The sequence below is a fragment of the Chaetodon trifascialis genome, chromosome 5, assembly GCF_039877785.1.
Source record: "Chaetodon trifascialis isolate fChaTrf1 chromosome 5, fChaTrf1.hap1, whole genome shotgun sequence".
NCBI classification, from domain to species: domain Eukaryota; kingdom Metazoa; phylum Chordata; class Actinopteri; order Chaetodontiformes; family Chaetodontidae; genus Chaetodon; species Chaetodon trifascialis.
In genome coordinates, this window is record NC_092060.1 from 17,708,196 (window position 1) to 17,728,800 (window position 20,605).

The window sequence follows — 20,605 nt, forward strand, 5'->3', positions numbered from 1 at the left end:
GTGTGTGTGTGTGTGTGTGTGTGTCCATGGGTGGAGTCATGATAACTTAAATCTTCTGCGTGATAATCATTATCATTGTTTTGCCACCATTCAGGGATCCTCTCAAGTTATTGTCTTTATTCTGAGTCAAGTGCCTCATGCCAGTCATGTTCTCCTCTCTTATCTGAAAATGTGTGTGTGTGTGTGTGTGTGTGTGTATGTGTGTGTGCGCGTGCGTGCGCATGTTCATGTATTACTCACATTGTGGGGACATAAGTTTGTTTACACAGTCACATTGTGGGGATTTGCCTTACTTGTGGGGACAAAATCCATTCCCCATCATGTAAATCATTACATTTTAGGGTGAAGACTGAGGTTAAGGTTAGGGTTGAGCAAGTAGTGGTTATGGTCATGGTAAGGGTAAGTCTACAGGAAATGAATGTAAGTAATGTCCCCAAAAGTGATGAAAATCAAACGTATGTGTGTGTGTGTGTGTGTGTGTGTGTGTGTGTGTGTGTGTGTGTGTGTGTGTGTATCCACAACAGAGGCTGCCTTGGATGCTTTGCTTTATATTAATGCGCTCTGGTGAACCGCTCTTCCTGTTTTCTTCTTTGTGGACTAGATACATGAAGTAATTGTTTTCAGTGTCTCATACAGCAAAAACACAACATTGAAAACTTTTGGAGAGAAGTCAGAAAAAAAGAGGAAGATATAGATAAAAAGCATCAGCTCAATTTGTTTTCAATGTTTTTATGAGTCATCAATTAATATGAACTCAGATTGTATCCAGATTCATTTTAGAGAGTCTGAACCATTTGGAGGTGGCTTTCTATGAGATTCCAATCGGATTTCAACAGATGCATCTAGACCAGCTTAGTTAAATTAAAGAAGCTGTTAGACCTTTAACCCTAACCCCTGACATGATTTAAACACACAGCCTTCTGATCTGGAGTCACACACATGACTGCTGCACCACAGGGTCTGTGCTCCCGAGCTCTGTGGTAGATGCGTAGTGTATAAGTGCAAAGGCTATCACTGCAGCAGGACTGAGCCTGTGTGTTCTTTATGCATGATATCTTTCCTGCTTTTGTATCTAGATAAGACCGCTGTCTAATAAGTTGCTCCAAAATTGATAGCTGCTGGAGAGTCACAACTGATATTGATCCAAAAACAAAATGTGAACTGGTACAAGAGGTCAACTGAGTGTGCTAAACTAAGCTTCAATCCAGTCTAAACAAAGAATATGAGACACCAAACATCCACTATTTGTTGTCAAGGTTCCTAAATAACCAGTCAATGCTTAATCCAACTGCCTGCTAGCTAAGATGAGGTCATAAAGATCTGAGTGTTTGCCCCTGACATGACTTGAACACCAAACCTTCTGATCAAGAGTCAGCCACAAGTTTTAGATTTGCAAGAGGAAGGGACTCTTTAGAGATCAGCTGGGCTTTGCAAACAAATTTTTCCATGTCATTTATAGTGATATGATTAAGTTAAAAAGGCCATCTTGACTCAGTCCTACAAAAAGCATGCTGGATTAATGTAACCTTTAAGTTTTGTTCACAACAAAACTCATTTGCCTTGCATGTTCTTTTATTGCCACCACCTGTGTGTGATTTGGTATTTGACAGTCAACACTGAAGGCTGTACATACTAGGAGATTTCTCCTAATATGTTCTAATTATAGGCAGCACTGACATTGAAGTCAATTATCTGTTCTTGGTTCAATTAGTCTACAGGTAACTGGTTTGAGCCACACTTTCAAAAGTTGTAGCGTTTTAAAGAAACGTGCAACCATTTTACTCAAGTTTTTCAAGTAATTTGGTGAGACACTGCAATACAGAAAAGTGCCTTAATCCCCACAGTGCACCAAATGCCTGTTCTTGCTGTGATTTAGGTTGAGCTGGTATGGCATTAGAGCAACTGAGCAAGAGGAAAATTTACTCTTGCTCAGTTGTACTCTGAAAAGTGCCAAGTTAAAAAGTATGCTTTGCATTAAGTCTGTAAACTTTTAACTGACGCAAGAAGCCAAAGTATTTGATAATCTTTTTATTTAATTCAGACAGTTTTGTTCATGCTGTGAAGTTGTAGAATCAAATCTGAAAGACAGGAAAAGTACAACATTAGTATAGGTTGCAGCAAGCTGTTCATGGTCTTTGTGGCTGTAGTTGAACATACCTTGCGCAGATTATAGCCACCTGCTTGGCCATGAGTTGGGGCATCAAACCGACCTGGCTGCGTGAAGCGCCCGTAGGAAGAAGCAGGTTGAAGTGCTGGCTGGGCTCCACCTGGTCCATAACTAGCTATTGCAGGTTGCCTGGGAGCATCAAAGGTCTGGGGGGCTGTAAAGTCACTAGTGAAGGTCTCAGCCTGGCCTGCAGGACCAGGGTTATAGGGAGCAGACTCTTTCACATAGTGAACATCTTGCCAGCTGTCACTCCCCTGCTCACTGCTCTGGCTGCTGTAAGTGATGGTGCCCGGAGGATACTGGCCAGTCAGGAACATGAAGTCGTAATAAGGATACATACCCCAGCTTCCAAGGTTAGGTTGAGGCTGAGACAGAGACTGAGGCTGAGACTGGCTAGCAAAGCCTTGTCCAGCAGGCACATTCACAGGAAGTGGTGGGGGAGGAGGATACATGAAGCCTTGCTCTTCTGTCTGCATCTCAGAGTCGCCATTCTCAGAGGTTTGCTCATAATGCGAGAGAAATCCTGCCTGGTAGATTGGTCCAGGAGGTGGGAGGGGTGGACTCACGTTCTCAAGTGCACTGGATTCAAGACCATCAGAGGTTTCCTCACGTCCACTGAAGAGACTGGGAGCTGGAACAGCCCAGTTTGGGTCTGAATACAGGAAAGACAAATATTAACTCATGGATTTAGAAAATTTTAAACAATAAGCTAAACACCATAGACCTGTAAATTGTTTAATATTTAACATTAAATTAAAGGCTGTAGAACTACATCAAGCATTAGATTCTTACCTGATGAACCAGGCTGAGAAGCAATTTCTGGTTGTAGAGCACTGGCAGGGTTTTGCCTCACTGAACTGCCCCTGTAGCCTGCAGAAGGAAAACCAGAGCCAGCAGGTGCAGCTGGTTGTCTCTGAACAGCAGGCTGAGAGAAACCAGGCTCCTGTGGCGCAGGCTGATAATGTGTGGAGACACCTGTCGGAGCTCTGTCAGGCACAAGGACTCCAGGTGAAAAGTGGCCAGAAGGTGCTCCCTGGTTGAAGCCAAAGTTAGCATTTGCATGGCTGCCACCATCAGATTCACCAGGATTAATGCCTAGGTACAAGAAAACAAATTAATCAGAAGTCAAATCAACTGGAAGATGCATTGTTTTACTGGGGCAGAACATGCTTTACCTTTCTTAATGGGGACACAGCAAATGTCCATAATCAGCAGAGCAAAGAGGGAAGCCCTGTAACAATTTAAAATGAGACAATATGAACAAATGATCCACAAGAAACATTCAAGAGGCCACTTAAAAGAAACAAGCTACTCACCCTGAGAAGACCCGTGCAGCAATCATGATGAAGCCCAACACTGAAGAAACTAGCAGAGGGGAAGGTGTTTTAAACCTGCCAGAGACCAGGTGGCCGGCTCGCTGAGCCAATCAAACCTCAGCAGTTAGTTAGTTAGTTAATGCAGGACAGGTGCGAGTTGTTAGCTTCCCATTGTTTGTGCGGATCCTGATTGCAGGAATGAATCATGATCTATTTGTGTTTATTCATTTCCTTGTTATTCAGACACATTTTTGTCACTTTGTCCAAATCTAATGATTCACTCCTGATCTTCTGAACAGTGTGATTGTTGGACCACAGCATTGCCTTTTCTCACATCTTTGTTGTCAGGCAATTTATGCAACATTATGAGGTAATGAGGAAACATTTAGCCCAAATCATGAACTGAACAGAATGTCCCGATGACACTGCTCTGTCATGGGAAATGTGGATGTGAGATGTTTTCACAGAGGCAGTTAAATTGCATTGAAACAATTTGCATTAGGCTGTTTAAGATTAGTGTTTGTTGGCTTTCTAATTTGAAAACATCACTCACCTTAATGTTGATCAGTATCTCAGACACAGATTTACATGTCATGATAGCAAATATTAGGTTAACAAAGGATCATGTGCCTATATGTCACTCCGCCACTTCTTTACAGTGATTCAATTATCCAAAAAACAACCCAGACACTTGTGTAAAATGTGGATCAGAGGAGGGGAGTGCATTTTACGGGGACCTGCTATGAGACAGAAATGTTCTGGGTGAAAATAATACTGAGCTTATCTGAAATTGTTTCTTTAATATTACTTTGCTGTCCATGATCTCTTTCTTGATGATATGATAAGTTAAATTCTAGGGTACCAAACTCAATGGAGAAAATGACTTATTCTAACGACCACCTACAGACACTCCAGAGATAACCAACTTATCAAACCAACCCTCCACTTCTGCTGTTCATGCATGACAACGTGATGATTGTGTGTGTAGATATCTGTTTTTCCTTTTTGTTTCTTTTTTGTTGTCTTTTGTTATGGAAAATATGAAAATCAATGAATACATTCAACCCCTCAAAAAGAGAAACCGTCATTAATCAAAACATGAATATTTACAATCTTCGTGTGGAGGCATAGCTGAGGGACCCACTGGTGAGCATTTGCTTGGGTTTACTGCCTTGATGAATAAAACCGCTGAAAGTGATCAAATGGTTTCTTCTATCCTACACATTTTAATGCCTCATCACATCACGACAGTTATTTTATCTGCCAACAGTTTTGCAAGTGAATGTCTTATATAACACTATACATAAGATCAAATCAAAACTAAAAGCTATGATACACTTTCAAAAGTTTTAATTGAGTACAAGTGCATTTAGAGGCAGAATATAAGTATCAGAAAAGTAATTATTATCACTAGACAGCATTTAAACTTTATGGATGAGCTCAGCTGAATCATTCTATATTCTATTGTGATGCGAACATCACTATCAGTCATATTTATTCATATTTCACATGTTATTTCATATATTTTTCACATTACTCCTGCAAAATAAATGCAGTAGAATAAAAAAGTACAGCATGAAATGTGGTGGAGTAGAAGTCTAAAATAGAAGTAACTGAGCACAAGTACCTCAATTCTTTACTGAAGTACAGTACTTGAGTTTATGTACTTGGTTACTTTCCACCACTGCTGTGGGGTCTATTTATCATCACATTTCAAGAACAAGCATGTTTTAAATCAGGCGTCTCAAACTCATTCCACAAAGGGCCATGTGGCTGCAGGTTTTTCCTCCAACCAATCAAGGGCACACAGTCTGACCAATCAGCTGTCGGAAGACTGAGATCAGCTAATGAAATGAGTCAAGTCTGGTGTGCTGCTGCTTGGTTGGGAAAAAAAAAAAAAAAAACCTTCATGAGTTTGAGACCTGTGTTTTAAATGATGAGGTAATACAAGTTCATAAGGTATTGTAATTTTATTAATTTGTCACAAGGTGGCGCCAACAGACTAAATAGCCCATAAATTAGTTGCATTCATTGATGTTTTTACATTTATCTGTGGTACCACATTGATCATCAAACTGGAAAAAGATTAATTTTAGATTTAGTATTAATTAGGCCTGCCTTTAACTTAGGTTTATTATCAACAGTTATTTTATGGGTGCACCACTAAATGGATTGGATTTTGTTATCTCAAAAGAGCCAGTCTTTAAAACTTAGGCACAGACTCACATGTGTTAATCTCTCATCAGATCACAGAAAGAGATGCACAAAGTGTCAATTGTAATTAATGTTTCACGCAGCAGTGGGTAATTTGGGGGCATTTGGACCTGGAGGAAGCGTTGAGAGACTACGGAGGAGCAGCAGCGCAGGCGGACGCTCCGCTCCGCAACCCGCCCACCGTGTCGGCACCCGCAGCATGTGGGCCCTCCCCGCCGGGTCCTTTCATCATATAGGCCGAGCAATATGTGGATGCTATGGATAATGGGATCACTATAGGAGGGCATTACAACAAGTAAGTGAGCGCATCCTGCCATGTAAAGACATCAGACAGCTATAGACTGAGAATAGATCAGAAGCTCTCCTCTGTGTTATCCCATGCACGACTCTCATTTCCAGCCTATTGCAGGAGTGTTAACGTGGGGTACAGTTCACTGTGGGTACCTGCCACTCAGCAGCCCACAGCATGACCTCAGAGGGATGTGCAGACACTGCATCATGTAGCAGTGACATCAACTGCAACGGAGACAGCAAGAAGGAGTAATAGCTGTGAGCTTTTGTGTGATTATATCCAACCATGTCCTGTTAAAACACTTTCAGTCACACTTTATCATGCAAAGTGTTTGGTTGAGTGTCAACATTATACAATATGCATTAAGAGCTGGGTCAGTCGGTAAAGGAACTGCAGCTGAATTGTGTGCACAGGAGGAGGTAATCTGATCTTTTACTTAAGTAGAAGTACTAATACTACATTGTAAAAATACTCTGTTACTAGTAAATGTACTGGATTGAAAATGTTACTTAGAGTAAAAAGGAAAATGTACTTAGATTATTAAAAGTAAAAGTACTCAATGCCTTTGGACTCTGATAGTATTATATATTGTTAGATCATCACTGCTTATGCATTAGTGTAAAAGCAGAATTTTACTGATGTAGTTGTGGAGCTCATTTTAATCCACAATGAGTATTTTCATTACTTCATCATTAAAAAGCAGTAAATCTTCTTTAAGATGCCATGAAATGTTTAAAGATGTCATTTCATTTTCTGTCAGTCCACAAATCCATCAGTTGACTAATCGTTTACTTTTGAAATAATGATCACCTTAATTAATATAAAAGTCTTCAAAAACATTTATCAAGTGCTTCACAATCGGACAAACCCTCTGATCCTCAGAGCTGATACTTGCTTTGATAGCTTCGCTTAGTGCTTGTTTAACGACTTTCATGCCTTCAGTGAGGAGCTCAGTTGATTATTCACCTTATGTAGACGTGAACGCACTCGAATAAAGCTGAAAATCAGCACTTTGCCTCTACAGTTGTTGTTGTTTAGGTAAAACCCAGTAGACTGAAGTACAAAGAAATGGCATGGTACACACACTGTAGGCAAGTATTGTCAATGAATAGACTCATTGACAGAGAGTTAGTTTATTTCTGGGGTTGCTCTTAAACATTAACCGGGTGTGTGTTTAACATTCTCAGTGACCTGATGGACAGCGATTCCTTCAACAGGTAAATTCAATCCCTCTGACCTATATCTCATTTTGTTCTCACTCATTTACAAGATGTTGTGGAATGACAATAAATGATCCTTATCTTAATCCAATCAAAGTTCAGACAACCCCAGCAAAGCACTATAAAAAAGAAAATCATAGCATTAGAGAAGATTTTGTCACGAGATGATTTTATAAGTTATGAGCGGTCATTCCATCTTTCCCTTTCTCCCCAAATCAACATTTTTAGAAAGAAGAAGTAGTGAGTGAGATGGAGAAAGAGAGTCCCGTGGTTTGTCTCTATTCTGGCATCATTTTCTGAAGAAATGAGATGACCGATGATGACATCTGACCATTCGCTGTTCTACGAATTGCTGATGTTGACATTTGAGTGTGTTTGACTGCTAGTTATGAAACACAGACATACATGTTTGCATCGCTGTCCCCGTGCCATGTGGACACTGTTGACATAATGCATTCCCTTACCCCTTACCACAACCTCAAACATCACAGTTAAATGCTGAAGCTAATTCTGACCCAACCACGTCTTAACCTTCAAACAGCCCTCGTGAAAATGTGCTCACCTTTGAAAAATGTCCTCAATTTTGATTAAAAAACTTTGTTCGGGTTTAAGTCTACACACACACACACACACACACACACACACACACACACACACACACACACACACACACACTCACACATCCGTACCTTTGCACTTAAGAGGACCCTTCATGGCATAATGCATCCTGCAGCTCCTAATGCAATATGTAACCTTTATGGCTGACCTTTACTTTAACCTGTCCTTTATAATCCTCAAACTGGATTACCAACAGGTTAAGTGGGCCACTGCTCAATTCCCCAGACCCTGTGGCCTACCAAAAGCTCATTGCGTGGCAGTTGGTATGTGGTAATATAATCAGCTTCAGTACTAAAGCACAATATCAACTGTCATAAAAAAGTGGGTCTAGATCTTGAGGTACTGTCTTGTACGAAAATCTTGCTTTTGGGAAACACGTTTATGCAATCTTGTTATTTTGCCAAGGGTTAGATGAGAAGATTGGTACCACTCTCACCTCTCTCCAGTAAATTTGAAAGTAACAGCTGGTTATTTTAGCTTAGCACAAAAAAACGGAAACTAACTAACAAAATCTGCCTAGAAGCAGCTGTAAAGCCCCTTAATTAACATGTCACATCTTCATCAAAGTGTGCAAGTGGAGATCTGCCGTTTTACTGGCAGACTAGTTGCCAGGCAACAAGTGGAGATTCCAGGAAGTCAGCGCCTAAAGTCCTGTAAAACAACAAACCATCATTACTTCAGAGCCGAGCTAACTGTTCCCCCCTGTTTCCAGTCTTTATGCTAAGCTAAGCCAACCATCGGCTGACTCCAGCTGTCGTACAACATGAGTGTGGTATCAATCTTCTCATCTAACCCACCACCATAATGCAAACTGTGGAGCTGTTCCTCTAAGACCTTTATTGTTTCAGCTGATTTTGTGCTTTAGTATCCAATATTCCCATCCCTCGAGCCACGTAGTATTCCCGCAGAGCTGCACGCTGCACAGAGATGGGGTGTTAGGGTGGGTTAAAAGAAGCCCAGCAGCTCACTGTTGACATAAGGCTCCCTCGTCCAGCTGTGCATAGACCTACTGCACATGTAATCTTAAATTTTAACCTTCGAACAGCACTTTGATCTAAGCATGCTCAGTCTGTATTTACACTACTCTCCTGTTTTTAAGCCACTTCTGATTTGATACTTTGGACTTCACATTCATTCATAAAGTTACAGAGCCTACACAGCTGAACCGTGTGATTATTCAGATGAAATACAACAAAGAGCCGAGAAAAATAATTCGACAAAACAATCCCCACTCAGGGTCCACTGATCTGCTTATCCTGCAGCTTTCAAACGTGTTGCAAGCTACTTATGCATCAACTTTTAGGACACACAAGTCATCCAGGTTGGTTTGAAAGTTGAGCTTGGTTGGGTTTATTTGATCTGATGGACGAACATGTAGCAGATACGTTACAGCATGGCTCTGTGGACAGTGTGTGAAGGACTGTCTCACATAGAAACGAGCTGCATCAGAGCGGTTTCTTGACAGAAATGCTGGCTTCCTGCATGCATCCTTGTTGATTCTGGTCTTTTTATGTGATTTATTGATAATAATAAAAACATAAACTGATGCCAGCGTTACCATTGAAAACTAGAGTGAGTGTGTCTTGTGACAAGACAGACTTCATGTGCCTCAGGATCTTCCCTGATCTTCTGTGGAGTTATTGGACTTAGTATCTCCAGGCTGTATCTACACATACACGAGCAGATGTGAGGCATTGATAATAACACTGGGTTGGTTTTAGGAAGTGTGTACAAGCTTCTATGCGTGCCACACTGTGTGTGTGTAAAAAAAGCTGTGTCTTGTGATCAGGTGATGATTATGGTGAAACATATATTCGGAGGTCTCATGAGCGGCGTCATAGTTAAAGGAAGACTTCTAGCACTGATTTACACATCTGCCTTCAGCCAACTCCCCCTCAACCTCCAGCAGCCTGCCGGAGTACACCGAACAAGACAGCAGCATAGTGAATGAATGCAAAGTGTCTGGGCTTACTAACGAAGATTATGTAGCAGCATGTGCCCTGATTGGTAATCTGCCAACCCACGTAATGCAAACTGACGCTGCTGCAATGTCTGTTAGGATAAATGACTTGAACCATTATTTTATCAAACAACAAAATGCTATAGAGGCTCTGAAGTCTTTGTGTCTACCTCGGTGGTCTTTCATGATTCATTTGGTAATGACACACCTGGATATCTCCTGGACCCGGACTTCACATCGGCCTGTGGCTTGATAGCGTGGCTGATGTGCTGGAATTGATCTTGTGTCTCTCATGATTGATGTTCTGTTGATGTTGGTGCTCTGAAGTCACTGTCATGTTATCTGTTGTTGATAGTGGCAGTAATTCTTTTCAGTAGGTGTGACTGAAGTTATTCAACCAGTCTTCTTGGGATTATTTATGAAGAAAATGTGCAGATCACTGTTTGTTTAAACATCAGAGAAAAGATACTGAAAGTTGCTCTGAACTGCTAGTAATAATGTTTTGCTGTCTCATGAATTAGCAACAAATCTTTTTACCTTGCTATAATTATCTGACAGCTTTTTAAGATTTCTACACTGAAAATACGAGAGCTTATGATGGTTTGTTATAAGTTAAACTGCCCAGCAGTTTACAGAAGCACTGCTGAAGCCATCAGTTCATCAGCCGGTTGACAGAAAATTAATTTGCAACTAGTTTGTGAATATTGGCGGCTTCTGCTTTTAATTGTTCAATACATTGAATTTATTTTTAATAATTCTGAGGTTTGGACTGTTGGTTGGATAAAACAAGCATTGTTTCAGTGTCTCTTTGGCCTCTGGGTAACTGTGACACCATTTCTCAGCAAGACGTGCCACTCTTCCAGACAATAATGAGTCCTTATTTTGGAAAACTTTGAGATGAATTAGTGGAAACAGCATTCAAAAGTGCCATTTTGTTCATAATATTTGATGTTTTTGTCTCTTTGTGGGAGTGCATCTTGAGCCCACTAGGTTGATATGTGTAAAATTTTAAAAAATATCTTTCACACTTCACTCAGACAGGTTTTTTTTATATGTGGTATTAGATCGATGTGAAAGATGAAGAAATAGATCCCTGCACCTAATGCTTTTAACTATCAGATATGTTAAATCTTTGCCTTGCTCTGATGACCTGAATGAAGCTAACTTGACTTTTTCCTGTAGCATCGTGGGAAGTCAAGTTGCTGCAGCGTCCTTTCTTTCAAGGAGCAATGATCACTGTCAGGGATGTTTTGTTCATACGGACCCAGTTAAGACGCGAAGAGCTGCTTTTCACATGTGCCTGTCAGATGACCTTTCAGCTAAACCAGTCAAGCCAGCGCTCCCAGCATCCACATCTGGAGTATGTCTCCGAGCTTCAGTGGCAGAGCGGTCTGACTTCCTGGGAATGTGGGAGTGTTCATTTTCTGCAGCCACAAGCCGAGGAGAGGGGTTTTCTCTGCTGCACATCAGAAAGAGTGATTGAGAAAGAGAAAAACATTGGGGAGGGAAGAGAGGGAGTGAACTGGCCAAGAAGAGGAAGGAAGAGCAGGCGTATATAAAGAAAGAGAGTGGGGCAAGAGCACAGAGGTGTGGTTTGAGAGCACGCGCTGAACTGTGAGTACTGGAGAGTCGTGAGCTGGAGGCGATTACGACGTAACGACTGAACATTTTGGGTCTGGATTTTACCTGTTGGTGGCTTCACAGCAGGTGTTTGCATATTTTAATTGATTCCTGACTTCTGGTTTTTCTTGAGCTACCAGTATCTCAATAAAGAAAACATCATCTCTCTTGTCCAACTTGTGAATTTCTGCACAAGTTCATCTATTTTTGGACCCAGTGGCCCAGCCTCAAGTGGGACATATCATTTCCAGAACTTTCCAGTTTTAGCTCATGTTTTGCTTGTGCAACTTTAAGATTTTCCATTTCAGTGTTTTTCACATGTCATGTCAGGCAGGTTCTCTTTTTATACGAAAAAGCTGATGCTGTTGCTTGAGATGTGCAGAATGGATGCATGTCAACACTCAATATTCTCTTAAGACATCAGAAAGCAACTTTCTTAGTCTTACTTTTATTTCTTTGTTTGGCAGGTGCAGTGACGGAAGCCACCTGTGTGCATGTGTGTGTCCATGCAGGTGAAAATACAGTGTTTGTGAATTGGCTGCCCGTGTGTGTGTGTGTGTTTGTCTGTGCGTGAGTGTGTGGGACCATGCCGGGGTTTGAGAAGGTGCAACGCGGCCTCACCTTTGCCACGGGTCTTGTGGAGTGTCTGTGCTTCGCTGGAGCCGTGTTTGGATGGGCTTCCCTTGTCTTTGTCCTCAAGACGGAGGGCTTTTTCAGCTCTCTGTGCGTCAACACCACTGGGGTCAATGCAACGCAGGTCTTAGGTCAGTTTGAGATCCTCACCTCCACCTCTTCTGAGCGTCTGTAAAAATGTTCCAATACTTTCATGCTGCAAAAAGCTTAACATCGCCTTTCTAAGCACTTGTGCTCCTAAATTCGCCTCAAAATATCTGAAGAATGATGATCTTTTTTATGCAGACCTCTCTGACACCATTGTTACCTGCTTAATCACATACTTCTCACCCTTGGTTCTCTCTCTTTCTCTTTTTTTATGTGTTTACAGATTGCAGTGGACAGGATGAACAGTTCTCGCTTGTTTTCACCATCGCCTCCTTTATGAACAATTTCCTGACGCTGCCCAATGGTTTCCTCTTCGACCAGTTTGGAACCACAGTGGCTCGGCTCTTTGGAATGTGAGTCCCACAACAACAACAGCAACAACAACAACAATCTTAATGACTTAATAAGAGGAAACGGTCTGTGGAGTTAAAAGATTTTCTATGTAATTTCTCACAAAGGAAAGTTAGCCAATAGACAATAACACTCCCAGGCAGGTCGTAAAGACGAATGAATTGATAACCATTAACTAAAGAATGAGAAGAAGTTGTTCATTTGTGTGCATTCTGCAACAAGTGCAAGGTGCAGCGAATGCCTTTTCCTAGTAGGTTGCTCTATATGTGCACTGACTAGAGGTGTGATGGTTGATTTTCTTTAGCATTGTCTAATTCTGTATCATCAAAAAGCACATTCTGCCCATGATTAGGGCTGATTTAAGGTTGATTTGATTCATTCTGACACTTCAAAAGAATGTAGGTGCTCTCCAAGTCAAGTCAGTCAACTGACTAAAATGGCACAGTCAACAATAATTAAACACCAAGTCACAACAGAGAGTGCTTTTCACAGAGCAGAGAAATTCAGTCAAAGACGCTCAAAGCACTTAAACGCAATATTTGTCTATTCTAATCTGTTCAGACTTGAGTGATGCAGTTTACTTACAACATGGAAATTATGTTTTTGAACATGTAGTACTGACATATGGCACAATGACACACATGTGACTTCAAAAAGGTGACCACAAATTGCATCCATAAGATAAAGTTTAACATAAAAAGCAAGAAAGTGTGTTGAATACATCGCTAGTTTTTGCATCAAAAGTTTTTATGCCAGAAGCGGAAAGCTCAGAAGCTCCTTTTTGAGAATTGTTTGTGTTTGTCAGAGGTTGCTCAGCCAAAAGTTTTTTGTTGTTGTTCCAGCAATAACACTAAACATAGCACAGAGTCTTGCACAGCTGGCAGCCACAGCGGCCTTCTGTTTTTACAAAACCAAACACAGTCTCACTAGAGACAGATGGGCTTCTGTCCTCTTCATCTCCCTGCATGGCTCCCTCAGGCTCTCTCTGCCTGTGGTGGCTAAGCTAACGCGACTGTGCAAAGAGCTAATTTGCTGTAATTTCAGTCTGTGTCCAGTATTTCCCTCTGAAGGGTTCCCAAATCAGTTTGCTTACAATAGCAGCTCACGTGGAGACAGAGACAGGGAAGGAGATTTTATTGTTGGTGTGCATGTGGATAAATATGCTGCACATGCTCTTGTGAAGAAAAAGTGACAGGTTGGATAACTAGAAAAGTGAGAAGGGAGGGAGCAGCACACGAGGAGGTTAGAGTAGCTCACATGTTGGATGTTTTACATCTGTGGTCTCCACACGGCAACAGACACACAAGCGGAGATGCTGCATGCATACCGAAGCCATGCATACCAAAGCCCAGTCAGCAATGCAGAAAGCAGAGAAAATGATTTATGAGAAAAGGGAGCAAGTGAGGAAAACAAGCAGTCATGGACAGCCTTTACAAAGCTGAAACTGGAGAAAGAGTAGAAGCAAGAAAATGAGTAAGAAACAGAAAGGTCAGGGGTATTAATCACCAGAGGGTGGAGGAATGCAGGAAAAAATGTATCTTGGTGCAGATGTTCAGATCCTTACCTAAGAAGTCCTCCCCACCGCCTCAGAGTAAGTATCTATCACATAATGAAACACTAAGCGTACATGCCTGCTCAGTTTATTGTCCGAGATATATCTAAATCCACAATAACAAAACTGGCACTTAAGCCGTCCATATGTTTCCACTCAAAGAGGGTGGAGGGAAAATAAAAGGTCAAGGAATGCAAATAGTTGGACAAGAGGCGGTAATGAAGCTGAGAATGGATCCAAGAAAAGGAAATTTAAGTCAGCCAAAAGTTCTCCGAACAGCAGCAGAATAGCATGTGTTTACTGGAACATTTTTCTGTCAGATGTTATCGTTTTCTTTTAATTGCAGAAAGTGGATTTTTATTCATTTTAAGATTTTCCAATCTCACATTCTTTGTTTTGTAAGATCTTGAAAGCTTCCATTATGCCAATAAAATGACTCAATAATGCTGGATTTTCTCCTCCCCACCAGATTTCTTTACACAATGGGTACCTTGATGGTGGCTTTCTCCACTCCAGGTGAAAAACACTCCTTCGTCTCTTTGTTTCTTGCTCTCTCAAGCTTTTGTCTTTCAAAGAAACACTGACAAGAAGTAAGGTGTCACAGTTGCAGATGCTCATTCTTCACATTTTTTCTTATCAGCTTTGTCGAACCTGCTCTTCCCAGCTCTCTCGCTCCTGGCAGTGGGCGGCATCTTGTTTCTAATCACCAACATGCAGGTACTGAACTAATCAAAGATCACTGTCTGATTATTATTATTATTATTATTGATTATTATTATTGGTGCTGACACAGGTTGACGTCTTCAGATTGCTTTTTTTTTTGTCCAACCGAGAGTCTGAAACCCCAAACTATTTAATTTACAGTGATGTAAAACAGGGAAAAGCACACATGAGATGCTGGATCTAAAGAATGTTTCATATTTTTGCTAAAAAGAGAAAAAAAAAAAAAGACTTAAGCATTGAGTCAAATCACCTTGAATTCACATTTTTCACAGTCAGTGGATGGCTGATATTTGCTCTAAAATTGCTGCAAGGGAAAATTAAAAAGAGAAATTCAAATTTGTCTCTTGAATAATGTCTTGTCAGGCTGTTTCTTCATGTAAAGAACATTTCAAGTTTGGTGATATAGCTCTGTCACTGGTGTATCACCTGACAGGAAAGACATTTGATCAGGAAGCACTAGCTCTAACCCGTCCCATGACGTATGTTTGAGGGAATCTGACTGTGAAACCCGGTCGTTGGACTTCATGATGTTCAACATTCAGGTCTGCCCTCAGGTCGCCAGTAAACAGGAACACAGACAAAAGAGTCTGCCGTCAGTGCACTTAGTGCAGAGAAAGAAAGCCTCGCAGGCACTTAATGCAGCATTCATCTGTTTTCATTCCAATTTCTCTCGTAAAGGTGGGAAACCTGTTCGGCTCGCATCGCTCCACCATCATTACTCTCTACAACGGCGCCTTTGACTCTTCCTCTGCACTCTTCTTTGTCATCAAAGTGAGAAACAACCACACGCTGCTCTCATGAATGAAACCTACAGGATATGTCTCGTGTCCTGACAATGATGTTCACCCTGTCTTGTCTTCTCCTGCAGTTGCTATATGAGTCTGGCGTCTCTCTCCGCGCCTCCTTCCTCGTCCTGTCCGCCTGCAGCGTCATTCACCTGCTCAGGACTTTCTTCCTGCTTCCCAGAAAATTCATTCCCTACCCGCTGCCTGACCACTACACATACGGGTACGAACCCTCAGGAAACAAATGCAGACACTAACACCTCATGCATGCTTCAGGGATACATCAAGTGTAAATCAGGCTTATTTATCTATTTCTTTATCTGTGTGTGTTTCAAATATTTACCCATTTTTGTACTGACTGTGACCTTTGACCTTTGTCAGGATACTTGGTAAATCAAAGACAGTGAGATCAGAGCAGACAACAGCGAATGGTGACACACAGAGGACGATAGAGGAAGCGCCACTGGACAAGGACGTCCCCGTCAAACAAGGTGTGTGTGTGTGTGTGTACAGCTGCAAGCTTGTGCAGTTTACTGCGGCACAGATTAACACAGAGTAAGATAGAACAGAGTCCTGTTTCTCCACCATCATGTTTCCTCTTTGTTCTCTCCTCATCTTCATTCATGTCTGTGGTCTTTCTTCGTCCCTCTCAGAGAAGAGTTTCCGTGAGTGTTTTCTATCCAGGTTCTTTTTCTGCCACCTGCTTTGGCTGTCGGTGATGCAGCTCAGACATTACCTCTTCATTGGCACCCTCAACCCCATGCTGCAGCGGCTGACGGCGGGAGAGCCTACGCTGGGTAAACACACAGCACACTGCATCATGTTTGTTGCTGTCTTAGCAAAGATGGATGTTTATGCAAACCTTCCTCATTTGGGAAACTTTCATTATTCTCCCCCTAAGCAAAGCAAGATTCGTGATTATGTCAACTAAGATGACTGAAGTAGTGTATGAGCAGGAAGCTGCTGCAGAGGTGATGGGATTAATAGCTGAAAATCCTTACTTGTTTACCTAAAGAGTTGACTTCTGGCTGCCTTTGTGATCTGTTATCTTCTGACAGAGTCTTTTTTTTCCTCTAACCATATTCCCCTTGCTCGTGTGTCCCTTCAGTGAGCCAGTACATCAATGCCTTTGCTATAACACAGCTGTGTGGTGTGCTGTGCGCTCCGTGGAACGGCCTCATCATGGACAGAAACAAGGGCAAACCTCGTACTGCAGGTAACACACTTAAAGTGATGAGCCCAACAGGCCACAGACATGGAAGAACCTCATGGTCCACAGACCAGTAATGAGCTATCTGTAATAGACCAGTAATAAGAAGAAATAAAAGCCTGCAGACCTGAAACGTCATCATTTTTTCCTCTTTGGAAAAGCAAGTGTGTGTGTTTTCATTTGTGTGTGTGTCTGTTTGCAGGAGAGAGTGAACAGGAGGCAGACTTGCGGGCCTCGGTGCTTTCTCTCTTCCTGACAGCACTGCAGTGTGTGCTGTTCTCAATTTGCGCCTCCACCCAATTCCTGCCGCTTCAGTACGTCACCTTCATCCTGCAGGTGATCAACCGCTCCTTCCTCTACGGCGGCAATGCAGCCTTCATCAGTGTGGCGTGAGTATCAAACACACACATGCAAACACCTCTTTTATAAGTTCACATACACAAACACTCACCAGAAACACAACTGCAGAAATCACTTTGTTTTGTATGTAAAACCTCAATTTCGAGCTTTTGGGCTATTTTGCTTCCATAATATGTTTTTTTTTCAGACTAGTAGAAAGAAAAACTCCAAAATACACAGTTAGGTGTTCATTTAAGTTCAGATTTCTGTTCTGAAAATATGTTCAAATTAGCAAACATATATGTATATTCATTTCTGCTTGTCTATGCTCAACGTCTTTTTTGCCACTTCTCCTTTCCTTTTGGTGTGTGTGTGTGTGTGTGTGTGTGTGTGTGTGTGTGTGTGTGTGTGTGTGTGTGTGTGTGTGTGTGTGTGTGTGTGTGTGTGTGTGTGTGTGTGTGTGCGTGTAGTTTCCCATCATGCCACTTTGGGAAGCTGTATGGTATGGTCATGGCTCTGTCTGCAGTGTTTTCTTTGATGCAGTATCCCTGCTTTGCCCTGGTGAAAGGACCTCTGCATGGAGACCCTTTATATGTGAGTACATGACATATCATTGATAAAATCCCACAGACACTGCGCTCACTGCGGTTCTTCTCCTCCTGTTGTCTATGAACTCTCCTCTCACTGCTTCCTCCTCTCTCCCCTCGTGTGGATGCAGGTGAACGTCGGTTTGACGCTGCTCAGCCTGCTCGCCTTCATCCATCCCCTCTCTGTCTACCTGCACTGTCGACGTCTCGCCTCCCAGCGAGCCAAGAGCAAAGCCTCCTCATAGAGTCTGCAACACGAGAGCAGCGACGCACACCTAAAATTCATTGTTACACTGTTACCTCTTCAGTTTGTTTGTATGGCTGTGCTGTGCTTGTAAATGCATCTCAGATTGTGGTGAAGTGTGGTTGCGGATACAGTCACAGTCTCTTGGAGCATGTTCACAGCCATATTGGATGTACCCAGAAAATAACCCCAATTCCAAAAAAAGTTTGGATGCTGTGTCAAACAGAAATAAAAATTAATTATGTGGGAACTGAGTTTCATGGCAACGGTTTTAGTGTTCCTGAGCTCATGTATTAATGTCCTTCATACAATCATGTGTTCACAAAGTGGTCAACCTCGCTTCATCTTTGCTTGTGAACGACTTGTTTGAAGCACCTTCCTGGCATCCAATTCAGAATAAGCATATATTTACAAAAATCAATGAAGTTGATGAGGTCAGACATTAGATCATTTGAGCATATGTCAAAAAGGATTAGCATCTCAACTTTTTTGAAATCGGGGTTGTACAATCACTGTGCTTTTGGAAAACCTCTCAGCTTTGTCTGTTTACATTTCAAATCCCTGGTGCTGACTGTGACATGTCTCATGTTACTTGTTTCATGCAAGCCTATGTATTCTTGCCATTTTTTATATTCTGTGTAAGACTAGCCACCTCTAACACCATTGTTATAGTGGCTTCAGAGTGCTAAAACATAACGCACTTTACTTAAAAAAAAACTGAGAACAGTACAGATTTTATTCATATCAGTGTGGACCTCTTCAAGTTATCTCTCCATATACATATTTTTCTATTTTTTAACAGAGTTTAGGACCAACAATGTTGAGTGTAGTGACTGACTACATGAGGGACGATTAGGAGTCAGGATTTACTTGGACTGATCAGTGATGTGCATAGTGTAAAGTAGAGATGAACTCAGGCTCATTGTTTTGGATAGAAACTGCTCCGTAAAGCCCCTCTGTGAGGATAAAGTTCCCGTTTGCTTTTGAATATGACACTGATGTCTCTGCACTGGTTGCTTTGCCATGTCAGTTCATTCAGATGCATCCAGCAGAGCAGGACACCAAGCTCTGCCACCTGCTGGCCTCTTAGTTCAGCTGTTAGTTACTGACGTCACCACTGAGCCAAACAGTTCAGTAACATGAGCTCATTTTATGTGTCTGTGTAGTTCAGAAAAAGAATTTGGTGACGTGAATGATTTTAATGAAACTGTGCATTAAGTAATGGTATGGAAACCTTTACAAAGGGAAATATGCATTTCTTATTAGTATGTTGATGTTCCAGAAGGACTCTGTATTTTCCTGCAGTGCCAAATGGTGATAACGTTGTTGAAATTATACAGTAAATATGCAAACTCTTCATTGTGCTGCACCAAATGAAACGTGCCTTTTGATATGAACTGTAGTCGTGTATTAAAGGGAATTATTACCTTTTGATATTTACTTTTGGCCAAATAAATGTTACAGTTTTCAACTGTTTTGAGAGAAACTGTGTACTTGCAGGTACCTGCCTATTACAGATGGTGTGGAAAATGTAATTTTAATATATTAAGATGATATTTTAAAAACACAGTGAATTAAACAGCTACAGCCCAGTGTTGTACACTTTGACATACAGAATATCCAATTATATTAACATAACCATTGATATTGAAAGGCTCAACCATGAATTCCCCATTTTTCTTGCATTGTTTACTGAGTACTTTTGATTGATTAGTGTATTTAATGTAACGTCAACTGCACATGGTCTTATTGTCAAGTGCAAAATGTAGCATAAGTATTTGTTTTGCATGTAAAGCAGCAATTAAACTGTTATCTTTTGTAAGCTCTGTATTACATCTGGATAGACCCTCATCAAGTTTTAAAACTACTAGGACGAGACAGGAGTCGGGAAGCCAGGCAAGCAGATAAGAAAAAAGATTATTAAAAAACACTTAAAGCTGCAGTAGGTAACTTGAATAAAAGTACATTTTTGTCATATTTGCTAAACCTGTCCCAATGCCCAGACAGCAGTACATTAAACATGTAATCTGGGGGGGTTGGGGGGGTGGGGGGGTGTCCCACCTACTGCTCCTACTGCGATTTGCAAGAATCCACTGCGCCCAGCACAAAACAACCAATCACAGCCAGACGAGCGTCTGAGGGAGTGTCTGACATCTGTCAATCACTACTCACACACACTGCGAACTGCCGCCTCCCTCGCTCAAACACCTCTGTGAGCAGTGTCAGAGGGCTAGTGAAAGCTATAGCGGAGCAACAGCCACCCACAAAGGAGAAACTGCCCGTACCGCCGCTGCCAGCAGCAGCATATATAGCTAAGACAACAAATAACCATAGAGCTTATATGGTGACTAACACTCTGCAGCGTGTACAATATGTTAGCGACTGTGATGTAGCAGCTGGTCAGAGTTAGCTTGTGTCTAGTGCTAAGGCTAACGTTACTGGTTGTCACGGTAGCCATGCAGACGCCACAGGGAGGAGGGGCTTGGAGGCAGGGCATGAGTGCAGGGGGAGTTACGTGGAACTTGTGTTGTTTTCAGGCTAAGTTTGCTCTCTTCTCGATCTTACCTGCTGCAGCTTTAAGTTGTTTATTCGGTAGTCTCAGTCATTACCATTCGGATAAACAGACA

The 20,605-nt window shown here is 41.7% G+C and overlaps 2 protein-coding genes across 4 annotated transcripts; one reads left to right on the top strand and one right to left on the bottom strand.

Moving 5' to 3' along the window:
* Nucleotides 1-2,018: 2,018 nt before the first annotated feature.
* LOC139330998 (uncharacterized) lies at nucleotides 2,019-3,256 on the bottom strand. The gene is made up of 3 exons (XM_070962230.1): nucleotides 2,960-3,256; nucleotides 2,158-2,819; nucleotides 2,019-2,078 (listed from the first exon to the last, which is right to left on the bottom strand). The coding sequence occupies exons 2-3, from the start codon at nucleotides 2,641-2,643 to the stop codon at nucleotides 2,073-2,075; spliced, it is 492 nt and encodes a 163-aa protein (XP_070818331.1). The 5' UTR covers nucleotides 2,644-2,819; nucleotides 2,960-3,256; the 3' UTR covers nucleotides 2,019-2,072.
* Nucleotides 3,257-5,860: 2,604 nt separating this feature from the next.
* Nucleotides 5,861-19,797, top strand: slc43a3b (solute carrier family 43 member 3b). 3 transcript variants are annotated; one of them, XM_070963198.1, is made up of 13 exons: nucleotides 5,861-5,992; nucleotides 11,875-12,171; nucleotides 12,411-12,540; nucleotides 14,560-14,606; nucleotides 14,731-14,807; nucleotides 15,492-15,584; nucleotides 15,682-15,821; nucleotides 15,980-16,089; nucleotides 16,252-16,395; nucleotides 16,707-16,814; nucleotides 17,011-17,197; nucleotides 17,618-17,741; nucleotides 17,866-19,797. In XM_070963198.1, the coding sequence occupies exons 2-13, from the start codon at nucleotides 11,994-11,996 to the stop codon at nucleotides 17,977-17,979; spliced, it is 1,452 nt and encodes a 483-aa protein (XP_070819299.1). In that variant the 5' UTR covers nucleotides 5,861-5,992; nucleotides 11,875-11,993; the 3' UTR covers nucleotides 17,980-19,797. The 3 variants fall into 3 exon arrangements, with proteins under 3 accessions (XP_070819299.1, XP_070819301.1, XP_070819300.1); XM_070963200.1 differs by lacking the exon at nucleotides 5,861-5,992 and adding an exon at nucleotides 10,984-11,494 and having other exon boundaries at nucleotides 17,866-19,540; XM_070963199.1 differs by lacking the exon at nucleotides 5,861-5,992 and having other exon boundaries at nucleotides 11,517-12,171; nucleotides 17,866-19,540.
* The last annotated feature ends 808 nt before the right edge of the window (nucleotides 19,798-20,605 follow it).

Excerpts from the sequence above, each read along its gene's own strand:
- LOC139330998 (XM_070962230.1), bottom strand. The coding sequence starts at position 2,643 with ATGCAGACAGAAGAGCAAGGCTTCATGTATCCTCCTCCCCCACCACTT.
- slc43a3b (XM_070963198.1), top strand. The coding sequence starts at position 11,994 with ATGCCGGGGTTTGAGAAGGTGCAACGCGGCCTCACCTTTGCCACGGGT. Across the intron at positions 14,808-15,491 it reads TTCTAATCACCAACATGCAG|GTGGGAAACCTGTTCGGCTC; the intron begins GTACTGAACTAA and ends TCTCTCGTAAAG. Across the intron at positions 17,742-17,865 it reads TGCATGGAGACCCTTTATAT|GTGAACGTCGGTTTGACGCT; the intron begins GTGAGTACATGA and ends GTGTGGATGCAG.